This window comes from Manacus candei, unplaced genomic scaffold, assembly GCF_025592945.1.
Source record: "Manacus candei isolate 608988 ecotype Guabito, Panama unplaced genomic scaffold, ASM2559294v1 h1tg000074l, whole genome shotgun sequence".
NCBI classification, from domain to species: domain Eukaryota; kingdom Metazoa; phylum Chordata; class Aves; order Passeriformes; family Pipridae; genus Manacus; species Manacus candei.
Genome location: NW_026138122.1, coordinates 425,015 through 446,563, shown reverse-complemented (window position 1 = coordinate 446,563; position 21,549 = coordinate 425,015). Strand labels below are relative to the sequence as shown.

At 45.2% G+C, this 21,549-nt stretch overlaps 1 protein-coding gene and 1 long non-coding RNA gene across 3 annotated transcripts in view; one reads left to right on the top strand and one right to left on the bottom strand.

The window, feature by feature from the left end:
• The window catches only part of LOC127480669 (uncharacterized), a 47,644-nt gene extending 37,096 nt beyond the window's left edge, over positions 1-10,548 (bottom strand). For both annotated transcript variants that reach the window (XR_007907978.1, XR_007907977.1), the window contains exons 1-2: positions 10,138-10,548; positions 9,401-9,502 (exon numbers count right to left, since the gene is read on the bottom strand). This is a non-coding gene — a long non-coding RNA (uncharacterized LOC127480669). The remainder of the gene's footprint in view (positions 1-9,400; positions 9,503-10,137) is intronic.
• A 1,147-nt stretch (positions 10,549-11,695) lies between these two features.
• Positions 11,696-18,870, top strand: XPA (XPA, DNA damage recognition and repair factor). The gene is made up of 6 exons (XM_051809016.1): positions 11,696-11,957; positions 12,396-12,530; positions 14,633-14,738; positions 16,334-16,499; positions 17,140-17,257; positions 18,617-18,870. Exons 1-6 carry the CDS (start codon positions 11,780-11,782, stop codon positions 18,763-18,765), a joined length of 852 nt encoding a protein of 283 aa, XP_051664976.1. The 5' UTR covers positions 11,696-11,779; the 3' UTR covers positions 18,766-18,870.
• Positions 18,871-21,549: the final 2,679 nt, after the last annotated feature.

The following is a 21,549-nucleotide window of genomic DNA, read 5'->3' as shown; positions in this document are numbered from 1 at the left end:
TGCTTCTTTACTGACCGAAAATGTAAATATGAAAGCAATTCAAAGCATGTCCCTCTTCTATCTTGCTTATTTCTCCTGTTTCTGGCACATCTCTTAATTCTTTAGCAATGAATGCACTGAGTTGGGCCACATCTAACTAGTCAAGCAGGCAAAATAATGTACATTTGCCTTGCCCTTTTGCAATGAAGAAATTCAAATCAGTTGCTCTTTCTGTGCAGATGGAGGGCCCAGAAGTAATTGAAAGTGACCCAGCAATGTGTAGACTGCAGTGTCACAGTGGTGGTCAAATGTTGTTATCTCGTGAAAGATCCTTTAGGTGGCTGGAGACAAAATGCCTCAAGCAGAAATCTGACATAGGATTTTTCATTCTCAATCAAACTCTCAGTTGGGGGTAATAACATAGTAATCAACACTTTCTCTATAAGGCTTCCAGATTTCTACCAGATGACATCTCAAGGCATATGTGACGTGCAGCAATTCCACAGGGAACACTACATACACACACTGGATTTATCAACCACACACAGAGGAGGATTTTACCTGTGTGCTGAGTACACCCAGGACTGTCTGAGCATAAGTAGTTGACCCATAGAAATCGTGAACCAAGGTTTTGCGGCTTTCAGGTAATTTTGGATTCACTGGTTGTACACACAAAAAATAGGCCTGCACATGTGTCGTGGTTGCCATTCAGGATGAGTGGATATTGGCTGTGCCTTCAGAGATTACTGCTGCATTACACAGCACTACTGTTTGAATAGTGTACCAGACACTCACAAACAGCCCAGATTCTGGTTTTTGGCCTGGACAAAATTTCTGCATGGGAAAAAGGGGACTTGCTTAGAAATCCTGGTTCTAGAGATACTCTCCAGATACTGAGGTCTCCAAAATTTAAGAAAGGCTACACTGAAACTATACTCATCCTGAGTGGTTGTCTGCTTCTTCTCATAAGCTGGACTACACACTGCTAATCAACAAAGCTGAGGCATGAAGCGAGACAAATGACGTATGACAATCCATGAGGGAGACACTTTCTATAGATGATGATAGAAGGGTTTGGAGTTTCCCTCAGGGGAGATATTCAAGAACTGTCTGGACAAAATCCAGAGGATGACCTTGCTTGAGCCAGGAGGTTGGACCCTTCCAAGCAGACTCATTCTGTGATTCTGTGATTTTAATGTAAGGATTCCAAGTGAAAGTTAGGATCCTGTGAGCCAGCAGGAGGACAACCAAAGGAGGCTCTCTTTAATTAATTGGTTCCTTGCTTCTGACAGGTATCCACAGATTTTTACTAGAACTATGCCCCTAATCTTTTATGTGGTCTTGTAGCACCTTGCTAGCACCTATCTTCACTGGTGGTGATAGACACTCCCAACAGAGAGATCATGGGACAGTCATCACTGCCAGCTTGAGAACACTGAATTATGTGCCCATGACTTACACAAGACTTCTATGCTGACTGAAACTCGTATCAACTACAGAGGGGTACACCACTGTTTGCCCTGGGGAGTGCAGAGAAAGGATGCACTTCGCTCATCTGTTTGTTTAGGTTTTAAAATATTAGTAAGAAAGTCTGGGGAATATGCTTCAAAAACAGAGCTGTGGTTTGGGTTAATTCAGCAGCTTTCAACTCAGTTGCTGTGCCTCTCAGGGCTGCCTCCTTTCAGTTTCAGAGAAAGAGAGAAAGAACCAGCCAGAAGCTGGCTGCCTCATTCAAAACTGCAGTGTGACTTATGGCGGGAGTAAATCTCACCAGCTTCAACTTCTACTGAGGCAAAAATCTCTTTTTTTAGTCTCGATGCTCTTTTGTCAGCAGCGTGAACACACAGAAAATTGCATGTTGCTACCATTTTTGAGTCTATTGTTCTATAAACGATAGATTCAGAGGAACAGTATTAAAAAAAAGAAAGAGAGGGAAAGAAAAAAAAAAAAAAAGAAAAAAGGAAACAACCCAAACGTCTGTCAACTGTGCAAAATGCATTCCTGCACTGCAGGGTGGGTGGTCTGCTTGGAGGTTGTTATGGTGTCAGCACAAACTGCCACAAGAGGTTAGTGATGTGTGTGCAAATACAGCAGCATGATCTCTGCATTTGGAACCAAGTTTATTACATATACCTGTGTATGGAATCATGTTTAACACACGCACTCCACTCACTGGCCGTCAAGTGGGAAGTGCCACTCTAACATCGCATCTGCTCTCTGTCAGGAATTTCACTGGCATTTTAAAACCAAGTTGGATATACTCTCATTTTACACGCAGGGAAACAGAGGCACAAAACTCACAAAAGAAATGACAGATTCTGGGACCTGGAAAATGAGGTGTCTTTGAAAACAGAGCAGGCAAGTTACTTGTTGAACTTCACTGATTAAATTACTAAGAAGATGGAAAGCCAAATCGATGCCTTTTGCAATAGGTGGTTCAGTGCAAAAATCCAACTGCAGCCCTTGCAGTACCAAACACTGAAATTCCTTTTCTTTTTCGGAAAAGACCTGGACGTCTTTTCATTTGGAAATTGGCTTTTGTATCAAATACTAAACATTTCATTGTGTGCTTTGTAGGTGTGAGACTTGTAACTAAAGTAAATGAAAATTCAAAATTCTTGCTATTCTTACAGCTGTGTTAATGCAAAAAAACACACATTAAAGAGAAGCTGAAGATATTGTCAGGTTTAGCTTCAAGTTAGAGGAAAGTGTATTTGGGTGGGGATTATATGACCAAGCGTAATGGCCAGTTTCAAATAACTTAGCTGGATTCCACCTATGACTAATTCATTTTATTTTTTATAAGCGCTAAACTTAGTTGTTCCGTTGATTCTGAGGATGGAAGTCCAACGGCATTCACGGAACAGTAATTAAGAGCACCCTCTTGTGGTCATTATCACAGATGTTAATTTACTCTTTTATGGTAAACTGTTAATGCATCTGCTTTGTCATGCCAACACTGTGCCCAGAAAGTTTATTTAAAAATGCACATGAAGGTGCTGTACGTTATTCATGTTATATCCACCTAACAGGCACAACTGCAAGGTTTTATCTCGCTCAGTCACCAAAAATTCTGTGCAATTGATAAAAATATTTTAACACTTCATGCAGCTTAAGGCTGCCATTTTCAAAACTGGCAAGGAAACCTTCAGGTAGGATACAAAAAATGATAGAGCAGTAAGTCTGGTCTCCATACCAGAGAACTTAGCAAAAACTATTACAGAGGGTGGAATTAATGTACAGCTGCATAAAGCTCTGTCGAGACAAAAGCAGTGTGGCTACTGTAAAAAATGAGTAATTTTTTACATTTTTTACAGATCTGTTTCACTTCTCTGCAGCAATGATGAAACATGAAGACTTCCCATTTAACCATAGCTTTTCTTAAGATTCCTAAGTATAGCATTTACTAGAATAGAGAAATTAGGATCTGATAGTCATTAAACATAAAACACCATCAGAACACAAGTAGTAGGGGGAAATGTATGCATGATTTACGGCAGCTTCAGTCAAATTAGCTTTAGTTAAGCTATATGAGAGTTATAGCATGAGAAACTGTCAAAGAGAAGAGACAGTTGGATCGAGTCTTTACAAAAGCAGATTAGGAAGAATATCTTGAGTGCCAAGCAGCCAGCAAGCATTCTTTGTCTGCATTTAATTTCCAAACACACCCCCTAGACATGTACCACAGCACAAGAATTTGCCATATCATATTAGTTTCACACTGATCTAAATTTAATCATCATATTGCATGATCAAGTCAGTAACTAAAACTTGTTACCCGCTACCATGAGAGCATACTACTTACCGGATGGGCCCTTTGGGATTTGCCACGTAAACGTGTGAGTCAAGAGAACCAATGTCCCGTATGAGGAAATTTGCAGCCAGGATTCTGCCTGAGTTAGGACCATTTTATGTTGTATACAGGATTACTGCCGTGTGTAATTCTGAGCAAACGCTTTGGGAAAAGTAAGAAGTAGCACTGTGAAGTCAGTTAGTGGAATGATAACACTAAAAAGGAAAGTATGCAGATCATCAGGGTACTAGGGAAAAAACTGAGGTTGTACAACACAGCACTAAAATGTCCTAGAACACCACTTCTAGGGACAGCAGCAGGGACACTCTCAGGAAATTAGGACATTGGTTATAAAGTATTCCAGTACTTTCAAATGTACCATGAGAAATTACATTGTTCAGAGAAGAGATGGAGTGGCTAGTGCAGATAAACAGTCCAAGACCAGGGATTTTTGAGATGATTTGTACAGGCACTTTCAGACTTCAGTAGGACTCTTGAGGTAGAAGTTAATGAATCTGTGAGATGATGCTGGGGCTTCACCAACTCTGCTTTTTTTGCTTTCTCAGAAAAGAAAATAAAAAAAAAAGGTGAAACTCATGAAAATATTTCAAATATAATTTAGGAAAATGTGGAACATTCAGAACCACAAACCCTACCCCCCCCCCCCAAACTGGAAAAACAAGAAATGAAAAAATGAGGCTTGAGGAAGATCCAAACTTTGACAGATAAAATTCAAGCTGGTTGAGGTTAACCATGCTGACACACCCTAGAGAAACAGAGCACATGCAGACTCATGAGAGAGTAACACATCCCACCTGGCATTGGACTGTACCAGTGGTGCATCAGCTGCAGTGGCTGGCAGGTGAGTGTGTCAGATCTCGGTCAGGGAACAGTCAAGTGCTAGACAGGATGCTTTCCTAGACAGGTGAGGATACTTTCATTTGATGGTGAACAGTTTCATTGCCTCCAAATTCAGAGGGGATGTTGAAAACTGGGAGCCATTGACCACTGTTGTAAAGTAAACCCTGGCTGAGCAAAAAGCAAAGAAGTGAAGTCTCTTGCAACAAAAGTGCCGTGTCACTTGATCACTAACTAGATTCCAAAATCACTAACTAGATCCTAAATCTGGTCAGAAAGAGAAAAAACTCTTTTTTCCCCCCCCCTCTCGTTTATTTTTCTTCACAAAGAACTTCCCAAGCTATGAGCAATATGTGGACATATCACGCTCTTCCAAAAAAAAAAAAAAAAGTACTATTGAATGGCAAAGCTCAGTGTACCTATGCTAAAAAGAAAGCAAATTCTGAAAGAGAGCAAACCAACCTCAAAAATAAAAGGGAGTATCTGGCTTTACCTTGCTGCTGCTACGCAAGAGTTTGACTTCAACAGCTTACCCAGAAACATTTGGATGAAGGGGAAAATGTAATAAATGTCTCAAAGGGGCATCAGCAACTCTTTTTATTTTACTTCACTTATGAACACTTTCAAATTAATCACAGGTATTAAAACCTTTGGAATCCATTTTTCCCTGTACCAAAAGAGAAATCAGTTAATGTCACATGTTAAATTGCTGTGGTCAGTGTTCTTCTTTCTGGAAAGGCAAAGCCAAGCTTTCCTGTGGTGGGGGGGGAGGGGAAGCAAAAATAAGACAAGAAAATCAATTAACTGAAGAAATCTAGGTAGCAAGTGAAGACCCTGATCAGAAACTATTTTCTGGTCATGCTGAGAGGATGCATCAGGATTATGTTCAATATTCAAATTCTGTAGATGGCTCAGTCCCTCAGAAGCACCTCCCACTGGTCCTGCATTCCTAGGGGGCTTAAGCCATATGCTGACTCTGTATTTCTCTCACAGGGAGATTGGTGTGAACCTAAAATGCATGGTCCAGTCATTAGGATCAATTCCACATTCTCCTTCTCCTTTTGTGCTTCAGCAGCCTTAACTGGTCACAGGCCTAGTGGTGCATATGGACAACACTGTGAGATGAACTTATCATATGTTTGCAGCTAACATTAGGGAAACAAATTGGAAAGAGAGATCTGATCAAACCTGTGGACAATGGCATCAAAATGTTTTGTAGAGATTTGCAAGGACCAGAAGAGACTTATCTTGCTTAAATCCTGGTAACTGGGATATGATTTTCTTGCTACATGAGACTTTGTCAGCTGTTTTATGGTTCTCCCTTCCAGCTACTCTCACAAGGAACAAGGCAGGCTGCCTTGGAAGCAATAGTAAAAAAATAAATTTCTTTATGGTATCGCTTAAAAAAAAAAAGTATAATACACTGAATAATATAAAGCAGAAATTTGAAGAATTTCTTCGTACATACTTATCTCTCCCATCTCCTTAAATACTTCAGAAGGCCAGAATTTTACACTTTTCTCCAGAACACTCAGTCTTTCACCTTCAATACAGCTAGAGCTCGTGTCTTGGGGATTAATACAACAGATGATGTACCTATTTTCTGTCTCACAAATGATCGACATCCTCTAAATAAAAAGACAAAGTGACAAAAGCCTTGGGCAAAGTTTCTTAATGTTTCTAGTTGCTACAGGAAAGTTCTTGCATGGATTAAGTAACTGTCCGGATAGGAATATTGAGAGGGAGAATAAATCTGCCAATATATAGATTCCTTTTACACGATATGTGAATATTCCTACACATGATAAGCCTTGCACATTTGGAAAAAAGTCCCCAAAACCTGAATAGTTTGACTTTATTACAGTTGAGACAGGTCTTCAAAGCCCATTTCTGGTGGGGCAAGAATAATCCCGGTGCCTTAGTTTCAGAAAAAAGGAAGTATTTTCCTCCAGTGGTTTTATGCTTTGTATTGAAGATACCAAATCGTCAAGGCTGCCGTGCCACAGTTACAGAACTTGTTTGCTGTTTGGACACGGTTTCCCACTCTTTGTGTGCATGGAAGAGAAAGATGAGCCTTTTCTGGTAAAATACTGAAAGAGGATTTCTCCTTCTGGATTGCCAATCAACCACAACAGTGTGTAGCCAGCTTTGCAGCAATCTCTGAAAGAGTAAAAAGCAGCACTTTTTCATCATGCCTTGACACTTTGCTGTTCACAGATATGAAACCAGTGGTTTTTATTGATATTAAAAGCAAATATATTAAAGTCCTATTCAGTAAAGAGAATAAAACAGAAAAGTCACGTACAACGCTAGCAAATAAAAGATATTTACACTTTAATTTCACATTCTGTCATCTCCTGTAAGGAGAAAATGATAACAAACTTGCATTAAGATTTCCTGTCAGAGAAGAATGCCGATTTTTGTCTCTAAACATTTGCACTTTGGTTCTTGCCTACCTGTTCTTTTCAGATCTGTTGCTCAGGCATTCAACACTTTAGGTGTTTACCCCATTATCTGTCTCTTCAACCAAGATTACATACATCAATTGGGGTACAATAAATGGAGCGTGAAGACAGGTCACATTACTAAGAAAATCCCCTCCTACAGGTAGTGAGCAAAGGAGAAAATCTCACGGAGATATGACAAACTTAATTTACTCTGCATGTCCCATTCTGTCCAACAGGATGATTCACTGTGTATTTCCTGATCCTCGAGCTACAGCATAGGTGAATTCAGAGAGAGAACGTACAAATCCAAGCAGGTGCACTGTCTGGTTTTAACAAGTTCACTCCATTTTTCATAGGTCACATGCTTCTTTTTCACCAAGAAGCCAGCAATACTTCTCCATTTATTTATTTTAAGGTAATGTAAGAAATGTATGAAACCAAAAACATGATGAGAATAAAATCACAAAGGGCATGGTAGTTTTTTGTCTCACATCCCTAAGGACACAACTGAACTGTTCTCTCCCATTCAAAAAGCATTTGAAATCACTGGACAAAATCCAATGCCTTAGTCATGCTAAGAGGCAGCAGCCCAACAGCCTGTGTGTATTAGCTGGTCAGTTGCTGGCTACTGAATTCAAGTGTGGCTAAAACTGATACTATCACCTGAACCATCAAACAAAGGGAGAGGGAGGGGGGGGGAGGGGATAAAGAGATTTTTCTTCACAGCTGCTCCTTCAAAAGAAAAACTCACAGAAAAGTAAGACCGTTAGGTCTGTTCCTCGTGGAACAAACGTTTTCTACTGAGGAAGGACAAAAAGATGGTTTGGTTGTAGGTATGCAACTGCAATGCAACTGTACGCATATTGCTACTAAGACTTTGTGGACACAGAGATATAAGTGTATCGTGAGGCAAAACAGAAATATGCAGCCCAGCAGTTGCTCTATAATACTCTGGGTACAGATGAACATTGAGTCTGGTTTGAAAGAACCCCATCACACAGGCTTAATGTTATTATGTGGCTCCAGGTGTTTCAGCGTGATCCTCCATGAATACAGAGGAAGAGGTGCATTGCCTCGGATGAAGAACCCATTCAGTCCAACATCCTGTTTCCACCACAGGCCACAGGCCAACGTCAAAGGAAGAGGAAAAGCAAGGCAAATACATGATATCTTCTCTGCAACACTCCCACAGCTTCCAACTGCTTTTAGCTCTGGGAATTTCCTGAGTGTGAGGGGGTGTTCATTCATTAACTCTCAACACAGCCTCTTCCTAATACTTGTCCAATCTTCCCTGCACTGCACCCCAGAGAAACACCCTGTACCCAACGTGCCATTCAGAAACACACTGCAGGAAGAACATCTCCTTTGCTTATTTAAGGCCTGGCTCCCATCATCACAAATCTGGTGGTTTGTACTCAAAAAGTCAGTCACCATCCAACCTCCCCAAGTTACTTAGGATGTAACAGGCCTCAGGCATCCCCCCTCTTGAGAGAGAATGCCAATCCTACTCAGTTGTCGCTTTCAAGGGACACAAAGTCAGACAGTTAAGCATCCTTGTTATTCTTTTCTAGTTCCAGCATTTTCTTTCTAAAAAGCAGGAAACCCACCGGGGAACAGTGCTCATCATGCAAACTCAGCACAGACTTCTGGGACTGCCATAAATATGGTCCTTCTTTTGTTCTCTGTCCCTTTCCTTAAAATATGCTTTTTCCAAACACCAAGCTGATGTTCATGCAGGCCACACATACTTAAAGTCTCACTCCTGGGTGGCAGCAACCATTTTAGGTATTCCTATCTTTTACGTGAAGTTAGGACAAGGTTTCCGCGCACACATTATCTTGCACTTACCTACCCTGTATTTAATCTATTTTTTACTGCTTAATCACCCTCAATTCTTTACAAATGACCCTCAATCCTGCTAACTTAAAAAAGTTTTGCAGAGTCAGCAAACTTCTCATCTTGCTGCTCGCTGTTTCCTCCATGGGAGTGATGAATTGTGAAGCACTGCTTAGCTGCCTCCTTGTGCTCGACTACTCACTGGTGCTGGTCTCTGTGGCTATGAAATAATGCATGTCTATGCTTGCCAATTAGCAGTCTACCTTTTAATATATGGCTACCAGCAGCCAAGCAATACTTGGTATTACTTGGCATACAGCACCTGAAAAACTGTGTAAAACACAGATACCATTATGATTATTAACTCATGTGCACCTGTTAAGCCACGTGTGCTTAATATTAAGCATGAGTATTATTGCATGACCAGAGCAGTGCATATGAAATAGTTTGTAATGCCTTGCTAATACATAACTATTAGTTTTATTACCTTCTCATGACCATGAAAATTAGGAGCGCTGTATTTGATTCATTCTGATCAGAAGCAGAGCTGGGGAGAATATTCTCCTTTGATTGCCCAGTCACACTGATCCTGTGAAAAAGAAAAAACCTCAAACCTCTAGTATATGTTTCTAAAACAGTTTCACTTAATAAAGCATTAACTGCACTGCTTAGATAGTTGCAGCCCACAGCCAATTTTACTCGAATGCCTTGCCTCTGAATTTGTTTTTGTTTATGTATTCTGATTTCCTTTTAATCCTAATTCCAGTTTGGTTGCATAACAACAATGTCCTTCTGCCCTTAAAAACCCTTCCACAGGGTCTCATACTTGGCTTTGCTTTAATGCAGTTTTAGTTTGTGAATGATACAGAACTATTTGTTACCCCACAAGCACAACTCAAAAGTTCACTCTTCCCTAAATGTCTGCTCCTACAAAACAAGGAAAAAGAAATTGACACCAGAATAATACAAGGAACACAAGCATATGCGTGTTTGCTTTTCGAGCAAACAATCGCATTTCCGAGTCATCTAGTAAACACTTTTCTTGAATCTTTTTATTTCACTTATTTCTAATGTATTTATTAATCTGTTTGTAACGCCACTGTCACTAAGTAAGTCCAAAGGAGGGAGTGACGAGGTTGGAGAAATGTATGCTCATACTGTATAATTGCATAAGCTACTTCCTGTAGGCTGGGGTAATGATTTGCATTTTCATCTATTAAATACCTTGTGTTCTAGATCCTTCTCTCTGACTGTGAAAGGTATTTGGACATCTCCATTGTGGCACTTTTCCAACTTTATACAAACACTGGAAAGCAATCTTGCTGAAAGCAGACGGTTTAGTATGACTTGGCTATTAATTTTTAAGGAAGAGGTTGTGTGATCTGCGACAAGAGAAGTATTTTAATTGATGGGAGGAACTACATACCACTCGTGCAAGTATTAGAACCACTTAAAATGTCTTCATCTGCATTTCTGTACATATATGTAAATATATAAAAATTTCCCAGAAGCAGGATATTCTTTACACAGCGTTCACAGCACACTCTGCTGGCTGTTGTCGAAAGTTAATGCCAAGCGAGGACGACATGCTAAAAGGAAATAAAATGTTTCAGGACACGGGAGAAACCCAATCCGTGCAGGTAATTACCGGGCGTTCGAACGGAGAGGAACAGGGGACAGTATTCTGGGAGCAGCAGGGAAAGGCTGGCAGGAAACTAGTTTAGTTTCGCGGAAGAGAGAGACCTCGGGGGTGGGGGGAGGAATGGGAGGCTTCTCCCTGCGCTGTGAGGTCATCCCGATTCAGCATGGAGGCAGGGACCGTGCATCTGTGCCAGTGCCTCCATTTCCGTTCCTTCAAGGACAGGGCAGGCGCTGCCTGACGGGCGGGCGAGGATCACTGCCTGCTCGGCATTAAGTGGCTTTACAAGAAGGTGGCTTAGAGCCACATTTGCATGACAAAGCCATTTGCGCGCCCCTCGTCTATGGGGAAGGCTGCAGCCTCCATTTATCCTGCGCCGAACACGCGCGACCATGAAAGGCAGGGACGGGGATTTCGGTCGGAAAGCTCTCTTTCCCGGTGCCGAGCGAGGCTGGGATCACCGGGGGCCGCGAACAGCGGGAGCACAGACGGGGACGGGGATCCAGCAGTTTTCTGGGCAGAAAACGTGGCCGGGGCCGTTTCCGGCCGGGTACCAGCCCTGCGCAGGGCTGTGGCGGGGCCGGGCCGGGCGGACAAAAGGGGCATTGCTGGGTGACGCTGCTGAGGAATTCCTGCCGGGCGGGGCGGGATTTATGGCTTTTTTTTTTTTTTTTTTTTTTTTTTTTTCCACGGGGCCGCTCGGGCCCGAGGCGGGGGACGGTGCGGAAAGCGCAGGGTCATCATCGACTCCCCTCCCCCAGTCCCCCGCCCCCCCGTCCCGTCGGTCCGCCATGCCGGTCCCAATCCTGACCCCGATCCCGATCCGGATCCCGGGGCCGGTCCCGCCGCCCCCCCCGGTCCGACTCCGGGCCCCCCCCGGCCCCGCGCGCGCCCCTCGCCCCCCCCGCGCGCCACGCGGGCCGCGGGCCGCGTGCCCCGCCCCGCCGCCGAGCAGCGCGCGCGGCCCCCCTCCCCTCCCCCCCCCGCGCGCCCTCCCGGCGCGCCCCGCGCGGCGGCGGCGGGGCGGGGCCCCCGCCCTGGCGGCGCGCGGGGAGGGGGCGGGGCGGCGGCTCCGCGCCTGCGCGGGCGGCCTCGCCCCTTCGGTGGCCACCCCCGCCCCTCGCCCTGCGCAGGCGCAGTGCGGCGGCGGCTCGGCGAGGGGAAGGGCGAGAGCGGCAGCCGGAGCGGGGGGGACCGCGGGGCTCCGCCGCTCCCGCCGCCGCCGCCATGGCGGGCGCGGCCCCGGCCCCGCACCGCGACCAGGACCGCGACCAGGACGCTTCGGCGGCGGCGGGCGAGCGGCCGCACCTCTCGGCGGCGGCGCTGGCGAAGATTGAGCGGAACCGGCAGCGGGCGCTGGCACTGCGGCAGGCGCGGCTGGCGGCCCGGCCCTACCCTGCCGCAGGTCGGATGGCGGCGGCGGCGGCGGAACGGGCGAGTCCCCGCGCCCCTTTTTCTCCTTTTTCAGGGGGGATTTCGGGAGGGATTTCGGGAGGGGAAAGGCGGGGAAGGGGTGGGGGAGGGGGGGGCGCCGCTGTGCTTGAGGCGGCGGGGGCGGCGTGGTGGTGGTGGTGGTGGGGGGGGGGCGGCGGGAAGAAGGAGAAGAAGACAGAAGAAGAAGGTGGTGGGGTGGGGGGGGGGAGAATCCACCGCCGCCGCGGCGCGCGAGGGCCCCCCCTCCCCCCCACACGTGTGGGGGAGGGGGGGGGCCCTCGCACGCGCGCGCTCTCCGCGCGGCCCCCCGCCTCGCGCGCGCGGCGCGGCGGGGGCGGCCGCGCGCGCCCCCTGTCGGCGGCGGCGGCGGCGCTTTAACGCAGCGCCCGCCTCGTTTGTGCTCCCGCAGGCGGCGGCGGCGCGCGGGCGCGGGCCCTCCCCAAGGTCGTGGACACGGGAGGGGGATTCTTCCTGGAGCAGGAGGAGGAGGACGAGGAGAAGAAGGAAGAGCCCGGCGCCGGCGAGAAGATCGTGCACACACCCGGTAATAAAAAAAAAAAAAATTAAAAAAAAAGCCTATAGGGAGCGGCGGGCGTTTGGCGGGGAGGCGGCGGGAGGAGGCGTCGCCACCGCGTGCGCGGGGCTGGCGGGGGAGGGCAGGAAGGCGCGGGGGCGACAGTGAGCCGGCTCCGGCCGCGCCAGCAGGGCGGGATGGATGGATGGGCGCCCTTTTTTTTTTTTTTTTCCCGGGCTTTTTTACCCTCCTTTCTTACCGTCTTTTCTTTCTTTCTTTTTTTTTTTTTTCCGTTTTTTACCCTTTTTTTCCTCTCTTCCTCTTTCACACGTTTTTCTGGATGTGCTCGATTAGTGGCGCGTCCGATTCTTTTCAGCATTAAATCGGCTATAGCATTAAATCGGCTCGGTAATTAAAAATGAAGAATTTTAAGCCGCGGAAGTGGGACACAGCCAGTGCCCTTGGGTATAGCACGTTTTTAATTTTTTTTTTTCCCCCTATAAACGTTATTTCCATTATATCTTTCGGGGAATTAGAATTTTTGGACCGACATTATAGTAAACCTGCGCGGCTTCGTCGGTTCTGGGAATTTTGGGGTTGATGTGGTTTGTGCCAAAACCGGAGCGCTGCTGCAGTGCCAGCTTTTATCGTTATAAAACGTGCTGGCGCCAAGTTACCGATCGTTCGGTGGAGAATTTCAGCACATTGCCTTGCGATATTCTCCCCTCCAAAAAAGCAAATAGAGAAGTAAGGGTCCCAAAATAGATCCACTTTCTTCTCTGGGATTGTCTTTGTCTTGCTTTGTTCTGCTTGAATCAGCTGCGGGGCTGTTGGTGCAGTGTATCTCTTTGTTAGAAATCAGCACCAGCTTTCATTAGCAGTGTAAACAATTAGCAGCCCTGCTTCTTTTGATGGGCTAACGTTTAACAATAAATTAAAGTAGATCTGGGATGCCTTTGCACGGGGGGGTAATTTTTGCTGTGTAATTCATAACGTCATTGTCTTAATAAAATGTCTTCGTGTTCGGGAGCACTGCCTTAAATGATGGAATGTGATGTAAGAGGATGAAATGACTGTGTGAAGTACTGAGCATCCGGCTGTCGCTAGTAGGACGGAATTTACATAAAATGTCGACTTTATTGGATCGGATCTGCTATAAATGCAAACGCAATTAAAATGTATGGTGCTGCATGTCAACCATTAATCTTCTGCTTCAGGTGTTCTTAAAATTCCACAGCATTGCCTTACTTTTGGATCTCAAAACTGTACGGAAATGTGAATTTTGTGCTAGAACTCCAATGTTACCGTTCAAAGAATGTTCCTTGTAGCTGTTGTTCTGTGAATCGGTGTTTCTTGGTGTCCCATGGAACATAAAGCAGATGGTGATGACGCTGGAGGTGATCCGCCCGTTGAGGATGCGCCCAGAAGTGATGGCTGGCGCTGAGATGAGTCTGGGCTTGGAGCAGTGCTGAGAGGGCTTGGGGAGAGGATTGTAGTGGAGCTCCATCCCCATTCCACTCCTAGCAGCTCTCTGGCCATCCACCTCCGTTTCTGCCAGCTGGAACGGACAAGAACCTTGCCAACTGCCCCAGGCCTCCACTGAGCACATTTAGGGAGAGGCAGGTGTGGCTGAGCTAGGAAAAAAACTGGAGCAGGGCTGAGAGAACTACAATGCCAGCGCAGCTCCTGTAGTTTCCTGCTCTAGCCACCCTCTTTAAAATGCATCCCTTTCTTTGCTTCCTCATGTTCTTACCCGCATGTCCTCTATGAATGAGGACATATTTTTGGGAGGGTCAGAACAGAGGAAGTGGAAGGAGGGGATATGAAGTACTTAGTGGGGAAATGGGGTTTTTTTTTAACAATGGCTAAGTTAAAAACAAATGTGTGCATTTGAATGTTGAAATCAAGTTCTTAAAACTGAACTCCCGAACGAGAACAGAAACGTACCGGCAGAGATGGGATTGTATGGTAACAGGTTTGAATTTGTACTGTATCATTCTGGAAGACTTATTAGAGTGAAACTAGTCTGTAACATGCTATAATGTGAATTTTAGTAAAATTGCCTGTAATACCAATTCTAGATGCTTGTTTTTATCATTGTAGTCCCTTTAAAAAATATTTTTTTCCATTAGCACCCGTACTAGAATTTGACTATCTCATCTGTGGAGACTGTGGCAAAGAATTCATGGACTCCTACCTTATGCAGCACTTTGATTGGGCAACATGTGATAATTGCAGGTATTGCAAATAATCAGGAGAGAGAAGCACTATTTTACATAAAAAGATTTCTGGCCATAATTCAGTGAGTTACGGTCATTCTGTTTATTAAAAAGGCTGTCATAAAAAGAGACATTTCAGTAACTTGGATAAAAAAAGTAAGGTTGACTGATGCCCTGTGTATTTTCCATTATGGAATTAATTCACAGCAGTGTCTTGTAAGCCTGCCTTAGGATAGGGACATCAGTGGCTTTTCATACGACATGTCATAAGAACAGCTGGTGCGTTTGTCAGTGTGGAAAGTTATGTCTGGCTGCACACTACAGGCAGTTGAAAATCTGATGGAACACAAGTACCTGCTCTCAAGTAAAACATGGATTAGGAGGAGCACGCTTGTGGTCCTAGTGATTTAACCTGAGTGGAGTTGGTACTTAGTCAGCACGATCCGGCTGGGAGCACAGCAGCCAAAGGGCAGAGCCCCTGTGCGAGGTTACTGGTTGGCCTGCAGGGTAAGCAGAAGTTCGACCTTGAGCGGAAGGTAGTCTCTGTGCTCTTATCTTTAACATAGAAAATGCTCCAAAGGCCATCAAGATAACCAGGGCAATGAAACCAACTGCAACAGCGAGCCATCCATGTGTGTAAGAGTGAATTGGGTGAATGAAAAAAAAAAAAGCAGCTTGGAGTTGGTTCTGGGAGCCAACCCCTTTACTGCAGGGAGTGGCTGGGCGTGTGCACATGGTGTAGACAGTTCACAGGCGTTGCAGGCGAAGTGGTGTCTCTGGAAGTTACAGTGTAAAGGACAGGACTTAAAGCCTTGGGAGTAGTTTTCCTTCCGACCTAAGTTCCTGCAGCTGAACAGCTGAACACTAGAGTCTCCTTGGTGAAGTAGCTGTTACTGTGAACTTTGAATTCTAGTAAAGCTACGTTTACAGCAGTACTTCCTTGATGACCGTTGTTAGCACTTAGCGTTTGGCAGCTCAAGCAATTCAAGTTGCACTTCAGTCAGGATTGCGTAAAAGTAATTTTTTCCATGAACTCATAAATGCTGCTGTGGTTACAATTTTTCATTATCTGTCTGGTGAAAGCTACAGTCTTTTAAGGTCTTTCTGTTATGGTTCTTCTGCCTACTGTCTTGCATTATAGAAACAAGTGCTCTGTGTTGCTAATCAGTTTCTAGGATCTAGAAGCATATGGAGTGTGTATATTCTCAGGTGATCTGTATCACATTACACATTCTTTCTCTCTTGACCATGTGTCAGGCTGATACTTATACTTTTGTCCTCTTGGATTGCGTCTGGGTTAGGTGAATACCTAAAATTATTCATACTAATTTTACGTTTCAGTTACTCCCTCTAGTAAAAAAGTTGAAGAGCCTTTCTAGAAGAGCAGGCTTCTCAGCCTGCGTTTGCTCAAATGGGAGAATTTTTAAACAGTTTCAGTAAATCTAGCCTGGAGTTTAGCTAGACTGTCGGAATCCAAAGTTATTTGCATGCATAAAAACCAGAGGGGATTAGGGCTACCTGTATTTCAGGAATGTTGAAAGGGATGGGAACTTAGATGTTAATAACCTGTGGTTTTAGGGTGTAGCTTTCTCATCATTATTTTACATCTTACAGAGATGTTGAAGATAAACATAAGCTTATAACAAGGACAGAAGCAAAAGAAGAGTATCTCCTTAAAGACTGTGACTTAGACAAGAGGGAACCGGTGCTCAGATTCATTGTGAAGAAAAACCCTCATAATTCACGATGGGGTGAAATGAAACTTTATTTAAAACTGCAGGTATAGAAACTTACTGGATTTTAGACCTCTTTTTGCTTTGTACAACTTTGGTAGCCAAAATGGTGTGACTTGGTACCTGAATGATTTTGTGAAAGCTCTGTGTTATGCATAGCTTGTTAGAGTTAGATGGTTGTGGTCCAAATTTTTGAAAATGTCTGCGTTTGAGAGCATTTTGCAAATGCTCATGGAGCGCAGCTTCAGTGGGTTGCACAATTCCAAGTCATGAAGCACGTGGCCTTTCGGTGCTACTCTGAAGTGCATGGGGCAGCTGCTGCTCCCCTTGTAGCTGTGTTCACAGCTCTGCCCTCAGAGGCAGCAGGAAAAGCAAGTGGGTTTTTGGATTTTCCAGGACTGTTGTCATTTCTTGTTTGCTACTTTTATAGGAATGCTGTTGCTTTAGTGAAATATGTGCTAAATTAGAGCTGGGTTTAACTTTATCATCAGTCCTGCCTGACTGGGGAAGTCCCAGGTTACATCCAGCTGACACTAAAAATCAGCGTTGCCTCTTCTTGTGGAAGGAATGCAGTATTTTGTTGGTCAAGAGCAGAGGCAGAAGAAGATTGGGTTGGCAATTTGCAAGTTAGAGTAGTTTACTTTTATCATTTCTGGGGGAAAAAAGACATTTATGTCCATCCTGTAGGTAATCAAGCGTTCACTTGAAGTGTGGGGTAGCGAAGACGCATTGCAAGAAGCAAAGGAGCTCCGCCGTGACAGCAGAGAGAAGATGAAACAGAAGAAGTTTGATAAGAAGGTTAAAGGTAAAGGGTTAAAGTTATATACTGCAGTACCTGAGATTAAGTACAGTTTTGTTTGAATCTCTTGTCTGCATCTGATTAAGGTACTGAGAAAGTCTTCATGGTGGCAAAATGGAGTTTTCCAAGAACTAGATGAGACTAGAGCAGTCTGGTGTGAGCTCATAGCTGACTATTTTGGGCAGAGGGTTGGACTGTAGGATTGAGATCCCTTCCAACCTGAATTACCCTATTGTCCTGTGGATGTGATGTGACAAATCAGTTATGATGGTTCATTTTGGTGTTCTTCTAATTTTTTGGTATGACCCAGAATGTGCCATGGATTGTTCTGTTTCGTTTGACTTGTGGAGGACATAGGTTTTTATGGCATTTCTGTCATAGATAGGCCCTTGGGTGGAGTGACCGTAAATGAGAGTAGAAAATGCCTTTTCCCAGCATTGCTCACTTCATTCCCCACCGCTGTCTTTACTGCACATTATCCTTGGGTTTTTTCCTGAGAACTTAGTATTTAGGAGAGTATTTGATGGGTGGAACTTTTCTTTGTGACCTGTAGCATCCCTGTTTCCCTTTGGGTCCACACTTGTGGGGGCAGAAAGCTCCAGCTGGGTATACTGGTGTTGTCTGGAGGAGGCAGGACTTGAGGCTGCACAAATAACCCCTCTGGGCCATTGGTGTTCTGCGCACAGACTCACTGGCAGCAGGCTGTAGCCGAGGTGCCAGAGTTCAGTGCAAGTACAGGCCTTAACGTGACGAAGTTTGCAACCTGAATGGCTTGGCTCAAAATGTGACCATGTTTTGCTCTTCAGTATGCTTGCCACCCTCTTGCAACATCCGGAAGATATCTTGGGCTCTGCTGCCAGCCTGTGCGCTCTGGAGAACCTGCAGATTTCACTGCAGATGCTGCAGAGGCAACTCATATTATTGGGCATAAAGCTTAGAGAATGCCAAGTCATTTGGGAGGCTCACTGTGACCTGAATGAAAATGACTCTCTCTTGGTCATGTAAAATAAATGAGGTGTTCTATAAAAACTTTTCCTTTGCGTTTCACCAACTCCTTTTGGATACCTTTGAATGGCTTCTTGTAAAAAGGCAGTGAGCAACACGTCCTTAGTCCAGATGGAAAATCTTTGCCTGTGAGATCCTATGCCAGTGTAGTTCTTAGCCTTGAAAACAGCAGACAAGGTGAGGATTGCCAGGCAAGTCAGAGCTTGTTCTTGCAAGAGCAGATACTTGCCCAAAATTTATGGAAGACAGGCAGCAAGTGTTTTGTCATCTGTAGGCCTCAGAAAGGTGGTTAGCTTGAGTTTTATTAAACGTTATTTAAGATTTATTAAAATCCTAACATTTTCTTGTATATCTCTTTAGAACTGCGCCGAGCTGTGAGGAGCAGTTTGTGGAAGAAAGCAGCTACTATCCATGAACATGAGTATGGACCAGAAGAAAACATAGATGAAGACACATATAAAAAGACATGCACTGTATGTGGCCATGAATTAACTTACGAGAAGATGTAGCGTTAATCTGGGTTTTGGGGTTTTTTTGGTGTTTTGGTTTTTTTGTTTTGTTTTGTTTTTAATGGTATTTTGTATTAAAGTCAAATAAATGCTAATTATGACCAAGCTGTTGCCAAATTCTGTAAAGAGTTACATTTTTCAGTTGTAAGAAGCGCTGTACAGAACAGTAAACTTTGGCTTTTAAGCTCGATCTTAGGGTAGAATATAACACATTTGCAACAGTTCAAAAATTGGTATCTCCTAGACCAAAAGATAAGTTTGTATCATTGTACTTGATATGCTGATGAAATGAAGGTGAACATTCCACTGCTGGTTTGCTCCTGTCAGAGGAGCACTGGCTGTGCGGAAAGCTATGATGTATTCGCCATCACGGAAATGGGGGATGAGTCCCACACCGGGAGTGCTGCAGTGATGGTTGTAAGCTCTTCAGAAGGGATAGACAGGGAAGGAGAGGGGTGGCATGGCTCTGTACTTCAGGGAGTGTTTTGACTGCAGAGTTCAAAGACAGTGATGGTAAGATTGGATACCTATGGATAAGGATGAGGGGGAAGGCTAACAAAGCAGACATCCTGGAAGGAGTCTGTTATAGACCACCCAACCAGGATGAAGAAGCAGATGAAGTATTTTAGAAGGAGCTGGCTGACATTTTGTGGTTGCTAACCTTGGTTTTGTGGGAGACACTTAACTTGTGGGATGTCTGCTGGTGAGGAGGCAGTCTAGGAGGTTCCTGGAGTATGTGGAAGATATCTTCCTGATGGTAAGCAACTTGTCCTGATTCCTGCCAGGACAGGGTTCATTTTTGCAGTATCCAGGAGGGGCAGGACGAGGACCTAGACACCATCTCAGTCCATACACAGGGGGACGGGGGTGGGCGGAAGGGGGTCCCTTCCAGGCAGGATAACACCGTGTTCCTCATGGTGAGCACTCGTGGGGGAATCGCTCGTCTCTCTTGCACACTGCACACTCTTACTGGCGTGTTACTGTTCCTTTCAGTTGCTGTTGCTGGTTCCAGTAAATTGTTCTTATCTCAGCCTATGATCTTTACCTTTTGTGACTCCAGTTCTCCTCTCCATCCCACTGCAGGGGGAGGGGGAAATGAGTGAGCTGTGTATGGTTTGGAGCGTTTCAGTGGAAACACAATTGGGGAACATCATTCCTAAACCACAACATGAGTCTACCAGTGGTGCCCCCCTAGACATGCTGTTTATGAACAGAGAAGGGCTGGTGGCAGATGTGATGGTTAAAGGCCATCATGGGCACACAGACCATGAAATGATAGGTTTTGATTCTTGGTAAACTAAGGAAGGGAATCAACAAAACCTTGGACTTCTGGAGAGTGGACTTTGGCCTATTCTGGACACTGGTTCAAAGGGTCCTTTGGAAAACAGTCCTTAATAACAAAAGGGTCCAGGAAGACTTGATATGCTTTTAGGTAGGCTGTCCCTATGTGCTGAAAGATGAGTTGTGGAAGAAGACAGGCCTGGCTGAACAGGGAGCTTTTGCTGGAACTCAGGGGAAATAAAAGAGCTTATGACCTTTAGAAGAAGGGGCAGAAAACTCAGGAAGAGTACAAGGATGTTGTTGGGCCATGTAAAGAGAAAACTAGGTGAAAGTTCAGTTAGAACTCAACCTGGGCACCACTGTGAAATATAATAAAAAGTGGTTTTATTACAACAAAAGGAGGGTCAAGGAAAATCTCCATCTTTTATTGAATGCAGGGGGGAACATGGTCACCAAGGATGAGGAAAAGGCTGAGGTACTTAATACCTTCTTTGCCTCAGTCTAAGGAGAAAGACCAGTTATCCTCAGGGCCACCAGCCCCCTGAGCTGATAGACCCAGGTGGGGAACAGAATAGACACCCTGCAATCCAGAAGGAAGTAGTGACCTGCTGTGGCACTTAAGACACTCACAAGTCTCTGGGACAGGACAGGATTTACCTGAGGGTATTGAGGGAGTTGGCAGAAGAGCTCGTCAAGCCACTTTCCATCATTTGTCATCAGTCCTGCCTAACCGGGGAGGTCACAGACAACTGGAGGTTGGCCAACGCGATGCCTATCCACAGGAAGGGTTGGAATGAGGATCTGGGAAATTACAGGCCTGTCAGCCTGATCTTGGTGACTACTGGCAAGTTTATGGAACAGATCACTCGAGTGAACAACCAAGGGATCAGGCCCAGCCAGCACAGATTAGGAAATGCAGGTCCTGACTGACCAACCTGATCTCCTTTTACACCAAGTGACCCGCCTGGTGGATGAGGGAAAGGCTGTGGATGTGTCTACCTGGACTTAAGTAAAGCCTTTGACACCGTCTCCCACAGCATTACCCTGGAAAAGCTGGCAGCCCATGGCTTAGACATGTGCACTCTTCTCTGGGTTAAAAACTGGCTGGGTGGCCTGGCCCAGTGAGTGGTGGTGAGTGGTGTTACATCCAACTGGTGTCTGATCACTAGGGGGAGTTCCCCAGGGATCAGTGTTGGGCCCAATCGTGTTCAGTATCCTTACTGATGATCTGGATGAGGAAATCAAGTGCACCCTCAGTGAGTTTGCAGACATCAAGTTGGGTGGGTGTTGATCCGGAGGTTAGGAAGGCTCTGCAGAGGGATCTGGACAGGCTGGATTGATAGGCTGAGGACAATGGTGTGAGGTTCAATAAGGCCAAGTGACAGGTACTGCCCTTGGGCCACAACAACCCCATGCAGCACTACAGGCTGGGGGCAGAGTGGCTGAAAAGCTGCCCTATGGAAAAGGACCTGGGGGTGCTTGTCAACAGGAAGCTGAACATGA

What these genes read in the sequence shown, in the direction of transcription:
- XPA (XM_051809016.1), top strand. Translation starts at nt 11,780, where the DNA reads ATGGCGGGCGCGGCCCCGGCCCCGCACCGCGACCAGGACCGCGACCAG. An exon ending in GAAGATCGTGCACACACCCG is followed by an intron (nt 12,531 to 14,632) that starts GTAATAAAAAAA and finishes TTTTTCCATTAG; the next exon opens with CACCCGTACTAGAATTTGAC. An exon ending in GTTTGATAAGAAGGTTAAAG is followed by an intron (nt 17,258 to 18,616) that starts GTAAAGGGTTAA and finishes ATATCTCTTTAG; the next exon opens with AACTGCGCCGAGCTGTGAGG.